Genomic DNA, 11,308 nt, shown 5'->3' with positions numbered 1-11,308 from the left:
CTCTACCCGGGTAGCAACCCGACTATAATGTTTCCCGAAAGTCATCCGACCGGTACAAGAAGACGTGGTGTGCAGCGAGCTAGGTGGGTCGATCAAGTGGAGGACGATCTGCGGACCCTTCGCAGACTGCGGAACTGGAGACACAGCCAAGGACTGAGGCGAATGGAGACGACAATGTACAGCAGAGATCACTCAGGCCTTAGTCTGACCGAGGAAGAGGACTAAGAAGTGACTGTAATGGCTGTGATATAATTTCACTAGATCCACTGGAAGCCCTCTGTCTTACTTCTTAGTTCTTTTCAAAACGTTTAATGTCTCGTTACTTCACTAAATTAAATTAATACTACGGTAGTTTGCTCTATAAATCACCCTATCACGGTTGTGTTCCATTTTATGTAACGCCTAATGTTTTCATTGCAACAAAAACGTCCACGTAAAATCGTCTCCATTATCCTCTAAACATTCTTAACGAATACGTTTGCTTGGTGAATTGATTATTTCCTTCCCTCCCTCGTTTATGTTTAACTTTTTTTTTCTCAGTTACCGATCTACAGTCTCTCATTGGGTTTAGTCGGCGCCATTTTTATCCTTCTGACAGGGTCGTAAAGGTTTGTTGCATAATGGGTTCTACAAAAAGTTTGTTCAGTCTGTTTGTTCGGTTTACTTTGCTCTTCTGTGGTTAAACGGGAATACTTAGCTTATTGCTGTCGTGTATTGCTTTTAGCAAACACAAAGAATCGAAAATTAATCTCGGATTGTACAGTTTCTTCTATGTATTTATGGAATGGAGTATTTTTTGCTGGAACCGCAGTGTGTTAAGAGCGTCTGAGTTAGATTCCCAGTGTTGTACAGGGTTTTCTGACTTCTCTGTATGAATATAGTATAGAGGATATCAGGTAACACGTGCCCCATAAAGAATGACTCGATTTTAACCATGAAACGCATGAAAATGTCTCTTCTGCTAGTACACTAAAGCTCAATTTTTTTTCCTCTGATTGACATACATTATATATTAGTTCATAAGTTAACGTCGTTGAAGCAAATAGGTATATAAATTTTAGAAAACATTGATGTTAAAATTTGTTTTTTTTTTTTTGTTCTAAGCAAATTAAACTTGTGCAATTCATTAGCTTGTGGTGCACCAAGTTTTCTAGTGAGTAGGAGTCGTGAGTTCGAGTCTCACCGAGAGGACGAGTAACTTTTTCGCAAATTTCACCTCAATTTGTCCATTTCTCACTCACGCCAGTATATGTAAAGTCTAGCTTTTGGAATAAAGTAAAACTTCCATTCGGCTGGTTAAGCCGCAAAAATCGATAATTAATTAATTTAATTATGTCACCAAGTTTTAGATATAAATGAGAGAGGAAAAAAATGCTATCGATTAGTGCAACAATATTACATTACTATAGTGCGACAATATTGCATCAAAACTCTCATAAGGGAGATGCATATTACAGTGGGCCGTTTTTCCCCGATTTCCAAATGTCTTCGTTCTTTTTGATACATAAATTGACAATGCTTATTGTCTATTTATCAATGCTTGGTAAAGAAGCCCTTCGTAACTAACAGTTGAAGTGTTCATCGAACACTAGGAAGAGTCTATTCTAGTTACGAATTATTACTAGAAAGATGAAGTTAATGTCTTTATATGTCATATTGATTGGTTTCCAGCAAAAAATACTCATTTTACGGTAAAATTAAAATGCATCTTGGTAGAGGTACCTTGGGTATCAAAACGGAATGCTCAAACTTCATTCTCAGTCGTGCGCCTGAGGATAGTTGTAACTTATTTCTTAAAATTCTAAAATAAAACTAAAATATTAAAAAATGAACGTTAACATATAAAACAGGAATGTGAGGAATTGCAAAAATCACAACAAAATTAGCTTGACTGACTGTTTACGTAACGTTTTAAAATTACTAAATTTCGCGCCAACCAACGGTCTAGCCGACGACGGTCGAATACACATTAATCTCTAAGTACTTACTTAGGAATAGCTCACCTTAGATCACATTATCGCCCCCTATTGCACTCTCGCCAGTATGCCGTACGTACATGCCCGCATCTCAGTGCAGCAGATTGGCGGAATGGCTGAAAACCGTCGTCTCGAACACGCTCTCCTCGTCTTCGTCGTCATCCTCGTCATTGTCGCTGACGCGGTGTACGAGCGGGTCGCGTTTACTACTATGAACCGCAGAACCGTTGCGATACTGGTGGTGATGCACCTCGCCGTCGTAATCGTTGTGACGGCCGCCCACACGATGCCCATTGCGATGCTGACGACTCGGATGATGCAGGTGATGGCCGCTCGCCATTTCACCACTGAGCAACGATTCGGCGTCCTCGTCGAAACAGCGAACCGGATAGGACACTCCGTCGCCGACGCTGAAAAGAGCGAAAGGACAATATGTAGTAAATTGTCTGTCTGATTACACTGACTTGCTGGTCAAATGGGTTCCGCTTCTGGTTTGTAGACGGAAGGTTCTGGGTTCAATCCCTGGGCCATTTATTTGCTCTTACTTTTCTTTTCTCCCTCTGATCTACATATATGGTATGTGGGGGCAAGATGGGTCAGGGGGCAAGATGGGTCAGTACCGTTTTCAATCGCACAATATATGTTTTGAATCTTTCAATAATTTTCCCAGATAAACGACGGGGATACACAAAAAAGTGGTATATTGTTTTGAAAATTCTATACGTTCCTCGCACAGAAAAAAAAACAAAATATTTTTTCGTTATACTTCTTATGCTATACATTCCATATAACTACGTGTATTGTGTAGACGGGGCAAGATGGGTCACCCTAATTTTTCAGTATGTTTGCATAGTTTTTGAAAATGTTTTATTTTTCATGGAAAGGCTATTCTGTGACCTACATTATCGAAGCGATGAGAGCACTGAAAATTTGAGAACATATTTTTTAAATTTTCCTTCAAAAAATATAGGTTTTCAAAGTCCGTTTATGGCTACCCGAACAAAAATCTGCTAGTTCTGAGAATAATCTACCGATATGTTTCAACACTTTCTTCATGTAATCTGTACGTCTATGAAGCTTAGATGTATAGAGAAAAACTAGAAGATATAGTATTTTTTGTTGGAGGAAAATCGAGTTTTCTTATAGCTGACCCATCTTGCCCCCGTTAAAATGAGGTGGGGCAAGATGGGTCATGTTTTGAAAATTGTTTGTCAAGAAGCAGGTATCAAACTTTATTACCTTTTTATACTCTTATATCACTGAAAGTCTCTCAAATAAAGATAAATCAATCAATCAATTACTCTTATATCATAGCTGACTAGTATATCTGAGAGTCGTGGTAGAATACAGAGAAATGCGATTTATATTCAGAAAGTTATAGGGATCCATTTCTTAGGTGACCCATCCTGCCCCCACTTACCATACAACTAATTCGACTCCCTGAAGAAACATTTTGTCACACCACATTGGTGAGTCGACAAGGAGCGTCCTACATAACTCTGGTGTTCACAAGTTCCTACTTTATGCTTCCACGGGTCAACCGATGACAAAGATCGCCAGCTAAGAGTTGTGTGCTTAGCTGGTAGTGCAGCCTGCGCACTGTTGTCCTTCTGACTTCAGCTAGATTGAGGAGGTACGTCTCGAACGTCTGTTCACCAAGGAAGGGCGGCTCAAACAGCGTCTTTTCTGGCATCCAGCAGCTGAGTATTAAATGCTCCTCCACCGGAAGCTGTACCTAAGGTGGCAGCCCCACCACGATGGATAGGGGGACGTTAGGCCAACAACATACTGTTTCCGAAACCCAAAAAACCGTTACAGAAACCGAAAATAAAAGATTCCGAACTGATTCAACGGCAACGACGTTTAGCGCGGAACTACGGACAAGAATTGGAATTTGGAATGTATTAACCCTAACCCAGCATGGTAAACTGGCACAACTAGCCAGAGGCATGCCGTATGAAGCATGAGATCCTAGGACTGAGCAAAGTCCGTTAGCCGAACTTTAAAGAACACAGATTGATGTCGGGTCCGTCAAACTCTGCTATAATCTGCCCTACGAGGTAAATACGCTCCTCGCCACCGTGGAGTTGGTTCCCTGCTCAATGCTCACGCCCACGCTGCGCTCATGAAGTGGGAACCTATTAACTTTATTAAGTGATATGAATAAAAGTGAGTATTTACTCAAGGCTAACCTGACTTGAGCAAAGTAAACTGTTTGAGCATTTATTCAATTCCGCATGAATAAAGTTGTACTTTACTCACAGAGTAAGTTCGAATTTCGAACATAGCATTTGCTTTGTCAAAACAGGTGTTTAAGTTTTGGGTTTTGGGTCACATGAATGAAAATCAGTGAAGGTGAGGATGATAGGACGAATATCCGGATTCAGCTAAAAGTAGGGAGAATCCGAAACAATCTGTGGCCGTGATGCTTTGCTAGTGATTCCTCCTGAGATTTATTTTATGATTTCCTATGAATTACTCCACGAGACCATCCTGGGAAGCAGTCCAACAAGAGCTGTAATTGGGATTTTTATGGGATTCGTTGGTGAAATTTTGTTGGTATTTCTAGATTGAGTTTAAATAAGGGCAAAAGTAACATGAGCGAGTTCTCTTCATCGACTTTCTCTTCTTCAAACTAAAGTGACAAGATGCAAGTATGGTTGCACTTTTTGGTCATAAATCGCTAGGTTGCGATGCAATCTAGCGTCTAAATGTAAAAAAGTTCGATTGAATTTGCATCTTGTCACTTTAATTTGCAGAACAGAATGTCGATGAAGAGAACTCTCTCATGTTACTTTCGCCCTTATTTAAGGTGAAACATCAAGAAATCCCATAGCACTTTTGCATACAAACTTTAGAAGCACAAATCTGACGAACGAAGCATCGAACTAAGCCGCACTTGTTAATCGTGGCTTTGCTCACTTGAAATAAGAGGCAGCTTTTCCAAATCGAGCGCATTTGTTTACGAATTTTCAAGATTGGTGCTTTTGAAAACATGAGTAGGGGTCCGAGCCGGCCATTGTGGCAGCCATATTTGGATTTTCTGAAGTTTCTCCTTAAACTCAATCTAGATTTGTTCATGCGATTCCTCCAGATCCATGCAAAAGTTGTTTCTGGGATCTCTTCGAGGAGTTGTCTATTGGATCCTTCCAGCAGCCTATTCAGTCTGAGATTGCTTCAAGACTCGTTCAAGAGTTCCTCCTGGGATTCCTCTAGCAGTTGCTTCTGGAATTTTTCCAGAAGTTCTTCCTGGGATTCCTCCAGAAATTACTTCTGGGATTTATCTACGAGTTCATTTTGACATTTCTACAAAAGTTCTTCCTGGGATTCCTCTAGGAGTTCCTCCTGGGATTCATCCTGAGATTCATCCGAGAGTTCCTTCCTCCAGGAGTTCCTCCTGGAGTTCTTCCTAGGATTCCTCCAGGAGTTCCTCCTGGAGTTCTTGCTAGGATTCTTCAAGGAGTTCCTCCAGAGATTCCTCCGAGAGTTCCTTCTGGAATTTCTTCTGGAGTTCCTCCTAGGATTCATCCAGGGGCTCCAGGAGTTCATCCTGGGATTCCTCCGAGAGTTGCTTCAAGAATTTCTTTCTGGAGTTAATCCTAGGATTCATCCAGGAGCTCCTCTGTGTGGTTCCTAGGAGGGGTTCCTAAAGTTCTTTTTAGGAATCCTCCAGGAGTGCTCCAGAGGGTTCCTAAATGAGTTCCTCCTGCTGAGATTCATCCGAGAGTTTCTTCCTAGGATTTCTCAAGGAGTTCCTCCAGGGATTCCTCCGAGAGTTCCTTCTGTAATTCCTTCTGGAGTTTCTCCTTGGATTCATCCACGATTTGCTCCTGGGATTCCTCCATGAGTTCCTCCTAGGATTCATCCAGGATTTGCTCCAGGGATTTTTTTTATCTGTATTAACGAGATTTTTAGCCCTAGGCTAATTCATCTCGGGACCCACGCTTTACTTCCCTTCCGAAGGAAGAACTCACATTTCGTGAGTTTGTCGGGAGAGGGATTCGGCGTGATAGTCAAGTTTTCTAACCATCACACCAGGTCCGCTCCACTGCTCCAGGGATTCTTCCAAGAGTACCTTCTGGGATTCCTCCAGGAGTTGCTCCTGGGATTTCTCCAGAAGTTGCTCCTGATGTTTGCGCTTTCTGTTAGTGGTGGTGAGGTGTGTGGGTGACTCTCAGAAAGCCGCAAGTCGACAGAAACGTGTTTGTTTACGCAATGTTGATGCGGCCTTTTCAATTGTTGGTCTTGAATTATTTGTGCTCATTCTGCGAATGGAGTGACGTGAGAAAAGTCGGAGTCGTATATCGAGATGAGGAATCCACTCTCGAATGAAGTGACTCGCCGTGTAAATCAAATGGAGAGTCACCTCATTCGAGTCGAGATTTCTCACCTCGATATACGACTCCGACTTTTCTCACGTCACTCCATTCGCAGAATGAGCACAATTGTGCTCATTCTGCGAATGGAGTGACGTGAGAAAAGTCGGAGTCGTATACCGAGGTGAGAAATCTCGACTCGAATGAGGTGACTCTCCATTTGATTTACACGGCGAGTCACTTCATTCGAGACGGTATTCCTCATCTCGATATACGACTCCGACTTTTCTCACGTCACTCCATTCGCAGAATGAGCACATATATGTGCTCATTCTGCGAATGGAGTGACGTGAGAAAAGTCGGAGTCGTATATCCACTCTCGACAATTGTGCTCATTCTGCGAATGGAGTGACGTGAGAAAAGTCGGAGTCGTATATCGAGATGAAGAATCCACTCTCGAATGAAGTGACTCGCCGTGTAAATCAAATGGAGAGTCACCTCATTCGAGTCGAGATTTCTCACCTCGATATACGACTCCGACTTTTCTCACGTCACTCCATTCGCAGAATGAGCACAAATATCCAGATTTATGTTGGAATCCGGGTTCGGAACACTACGTGGCGTCAAAGCTCCCGTCCAACTGCGTCGGAGATAATCGGCGACTTGCAATCCAACGAATTGTGCTCATTCTGCGAATGGAGTGACGTGAGAAAAGTCGGAGTCGTGTATCGAGGTGAGAAATCTCGACTCGAATGAGGTGACTCTCCATTTGATTTACACGGCGAGTCACTTCATTCGAGAGTGGATTCTTCATCTCGATATACGACTCCGACTTTTCTCACGTCACTCCATTCGCAGAATGAGCACAAATGTCTGCACGCTAGAGGAACCAACATATTTTGGACACTTACGGCAAAAACAAATGGAAGTGTCCAAAATATATTTGTGCTCATTCTGCGAATGGAGTGACGTGAGAAAAGTCGGAGTCGTATATCGAGGTGAGAAATCTCGATTCGAATGAGGTGACTCTCCATTTGATTTACACGGCGAGTCACTTCATTCGAGAGTGGATTCCTCATCTCGATATACGACTCCGACTTTTCTCACGTCACTCCATTCGCAGAATGAGCACAATTGGCGTAAAGTTGTGTCCAAAATACGTTTGTTTCCCTATCCGACCCTTTTGCCGCACGAGAAGAAGTCACGATCTGTGCCCGCATCTACATTGGCCGATTCCGATCAGAGGACCGTCAGGATTGGCGGATTTGGCGATGTTGATGCATTGCATGCGGGGTCGCACGAAGTCGATCACTCACGGCGGGACCGACGATAGTCAACAGTGAGGCGGTTCTGTGAGTACAAGGGTGTGAGAGAAAAGAGAAACTTGTGCTCATTCTGCGAATGGAGTGACGTGAGAAAAGTCGGAGTCGTATATCGAGGTGAGAAATCTCGACTCGAATGAAGTGACTCTCCATTTGATTTACACGGCGAGTCACTTCATTCGAGAGTGGATTCCTCATCTCGATATACGACTCCGACTTTTCTCACGTCACTCCATTCGCAGAATGAGCACAACTATCTAGCGTTAGGATGTTAGGAGTTGGAGCCAGAGGAGAAAATCCACTAATGTAAAGGGCGAGTTAAGCAACAATACATTTGTGCTCATTCTGCGAATGGAATGACGTGAGAAAAGTCGGAGTCGTATATCGAGATGAGGAATCCACTCCCGAATGAAGTGACTCGCCGTGTAAATCAAATGGAGAGTCACCTCATTCGAGTCGAGATTTCTCACCTCGATATACGACTCCGACTTTTCTCACGTCACTCCATTCGCAGAATGAGCACAATTTTGTGCTCATTCTGCGAATGGAGTGACGTGAGAAAAGTCGGAGTCGTATATCGAGGTGAGAAATCTCGACTCGAATGAGGTGACTCTCCATTTGATTTACACGGCGAGTCACTTCATTCGAGAGTGGATTCCTCATCTCGATATACGACTCCGACTTTTCTCACGTCACTCCATTCGCAGAATGAGCACATTTATCAACATGATTATTGTGCTCATTCTGCGAATGGAGTGACGTGAGAAAAGTCGGAGTCGTATATCGAGATGAGGAATCCACTCTCGAATGAAGTGACTCGCCGTGTAAATCAAATGGAGAGTCACCTCATTCGAGTCGAGATTTCTCACCTCGATATACGACTCCGACTTTTCTCACGTCACTCCATTCGCAGAATGAGCACATATATTTGTGCTCATTCTGCGAATGGAGTGACGTGAGAAAAGTCGGAGTCGTATATCGAGATGAAGAATCCACTCTCGAATGAAGTGACTCGCCGTGTAAATCAAATGGAGAGTCACCTCATTCGAGTCGAGATTTCTCACCTCGATATACGACTCCGACTTTTCTCACGTCACTCTATTCGCAGAATGAGCACAATTGGCGCATTTGATCTATTTGTTGGTGGAGAAGCCTGAGCGACGAGATTTCATCTCCTCTATTCGATATTTGTGCTCATTCTGCGAATGGAGTGACGTGAGAAAAGTCGGAGTCGTATATCGAGATGAGGAATCCCGTCTCGAATGAAGTGACTCGCCGTGTAAATCAAATGGAGAGTCACCTCATTCGAGTCGAGATTTCTCACCTCGATATACGACTCCGACTTTTCTCACGTCACTCCATTCGCAGAATGAGCACAATTAGCTAGCGGGACTTCGCAACAAAACTTAGAGTAAAATTCTTAAAGAAATTACTGGTGGAACTCCTTCAGAAATTCTCGGTGAAATCTGAAATCCAAACAAAAATCCTCGGTGGAACTCCTTGAGAAATTCCTGGTGGGTCTACTAGAGAAGCTCTTTGATCTTAGAGGAATATAGCCCATAAAGTCGATGCGGTAAACGCATGGGTATTCAGCACGATTATGCTGAGAGTGACGGGGTTCAGGAACTTGTCGTCTAGCCACGTAACATACATATGCAAAATAATCATTGGCAGAGGAAGTTCTTAGTTTATAACTGTGGACAGGGCCGGATTTACAAATGTGGGGGCCCAGGGCCACAGTGTTGTGGGGGCCCTTTATAAAGAGGGTATTTTCTTTCCAAAATACGTGGGAAAATCTAAAAAATATTAATCACTCTTACAAATATAATAATGAAAGTATTAACCCGTAGGCTACGGGGCTTACAACAAAATTTCAAACCGCTGCCAAAGACGCAAACATCAATATTTTTCAATGAAATTTTGAGGTTCACTTCACTATTAGTTGTAGTTTCAGTTATGCTGGGAGCCACAAAAATTGAAGCCACGAGGACAGTTTTATTCCGGTGGACGTCTGGGTCAGGAGGGGTAAAAATTGCATAACCTTCCTTTTAGCAAGGCCCCATTAGTTGGAATTCAAATAAATTCATCTAAAAAGTTGTTAGTTCTATGTATTATTGTATATTACGTCATGCCTGGGGGTTAAGAAGTATATAGGTGGTGTAGAACTTTTTCCAGGCATCCGAAATATTTTCAATTTTGAGTCTAATTTCTATGCCACGGTTTCCCAACCTTCGTTTCGCGACCCCCCAACTGCTTGCAGGCACAATGCGATTGTTCTACGAAAAGCGGGGTGACAACAGACTGGGGGGGTCGCGAGAGCCAAGGTTGGGAAGCGATGTTCTATGCGCTTGTAAAAGATTTTGAGACACACAAGAAGTAGATTTTTGTGTCCTAAGCTAGGTCTTAAGCATATTGAATTTAACTATAAGGAAAACTTGATGGTAACATACTGTTTTCGTTGGAAAAATCATATTTTTCACAAAAGTAACACGATTTTACGAGAAATTGCCTACTTTTAGGCGTTTAATGTTTCACAAAAGGTACCGCAAATGCTTTTCACGAGTGTATTCACGGCATTAGATCCCAGAATAAATCATGCCAGAGTTCATAGAGAAACTGCAAGAAGAATTAAAAGCTGAAATTTTCAAGAAATTTCTCTTAAATTTGTAGTGCAATCAGTGGTGTCGTTTTAGCGAAATCGAAAGATAATTCTAGTGGATATCTTCTGCAATCTCTGGTGAAGTTACACCTGGATCACCATAACGCGAGGTTCACAAAACTCTGTAATAAAAAAGGAAATTCTTATTGAAAATTCTGAAAAATTTTGGTAGGAATCCACGATAAGTCCTGGAGAAATTTCTGATTAGTTTTCCAAAACAAATATTGGAAAAACTTTTAGCTAACTTCTACACATTTTTTTTCTGAAATTTTCACAATTGATCTATGGGTTTTATCAGGAGTTTGCCATGGATGTATTTTAGTAAGAAAATTTCTCAAATAAATTGAAACTGAGACTTTTTAAAATAATCTGTTTTAAATTCATGCTAGATTCCCTTTTAAAAATTGTTCAATAGTTTCGGTGTTCTCCGATTTGAGTGAGTCGTAAGCTGCCTAAGTAAAATAAAATTCAAAAGTTCTAAAAATACTTCTAAATTTAGAAAAATAATCTTTAACTCTTCCAAGAAGTCCATAGAAAATTCTTGATTTTTTAACTCTGAAATTTATAAAATTTTGGAGTTCCTCTAGAAATAAGCCGAGGATTTTCGGTAGTTTTTTTAAAGCAATTGCACAAAAAAGTTTTGGAGGCAAAATTAAAAATTTCTAAAATAGCTGGACAAGTAACTGCAGTCCTTCTAAAAATAATCACAAACATTACATCTTGTCAGTAGACAGTAATTTAAAGTTCGTATGTTAAAAATCAAATCCAGAGAAGGTTACTGCACTATTTTTTTCTTGCTTCACTTTTTTTTTTCGTTAAGCGAAATTTTGTGGGGGCCCCTGAAATGTGGGGGCCCGGGGCCCTGGCCCCCCCGCCCCCCCTTCCTAAATCTGGCTCTGACTGTGGAAGTGTTCATAGAACACTTAGCTGAGAAGCAGGATTTGTCCTAGTGAGGACATTACGCCAAGAAGAGGATTGTAGAGAAACCTAAAGGAATTCACAGTAGAAATCCTGCGGTAATCCTTGGTGCAACTA

The 11,308-nt window shown here is 41.8% G+C and overlaps 1 protein-coding gene across 2 annotated transcripts in view; it reads right to left on the bottom strand.

The window, feature by feature from the left end:
• Positions 1-286: 286 nt before the first annotated feature.
• Positions 287-11,308, bottom strand: part of LOC109405142 (palmitoyltransferase ZDHHC15) — a 52,748-nt gene continuing 41,726 nt past the window's right edge. For both annotated transcript variants that reach the window (XM_019678150.3, XM_019678151.3), the window contains exon 6: positions 287-2,386. In XM_019678150.3, coding sequence (XP_019533695.2) covers positions 2,068-2,386 — 319 coding nt within the window. In that variant the 3' untranslated portion in view covers positions 287-2,067. The remainder of the gene's footprint in view (positions 2,387-11,308) is intronic.

The sequence above is a fragment of the Aedes albopictus genome, chromosome 2 (assembly GCF_035046485.1).
Source record: "Aedes albopictus strain Foshan chromosome 2, AalbF5, whole genome shotgun sequence".
NCBI lineage: Eukaryota > Metazoa > Arthropoda > Insecta > Diptera > Culicidae > Aedes > Aedes albopictus.
The sequence above is the reverse complement of the archived record's forward strand: the minus strand, read 5'-3'. Positions and strand labels throughout refer to the sequence as shown.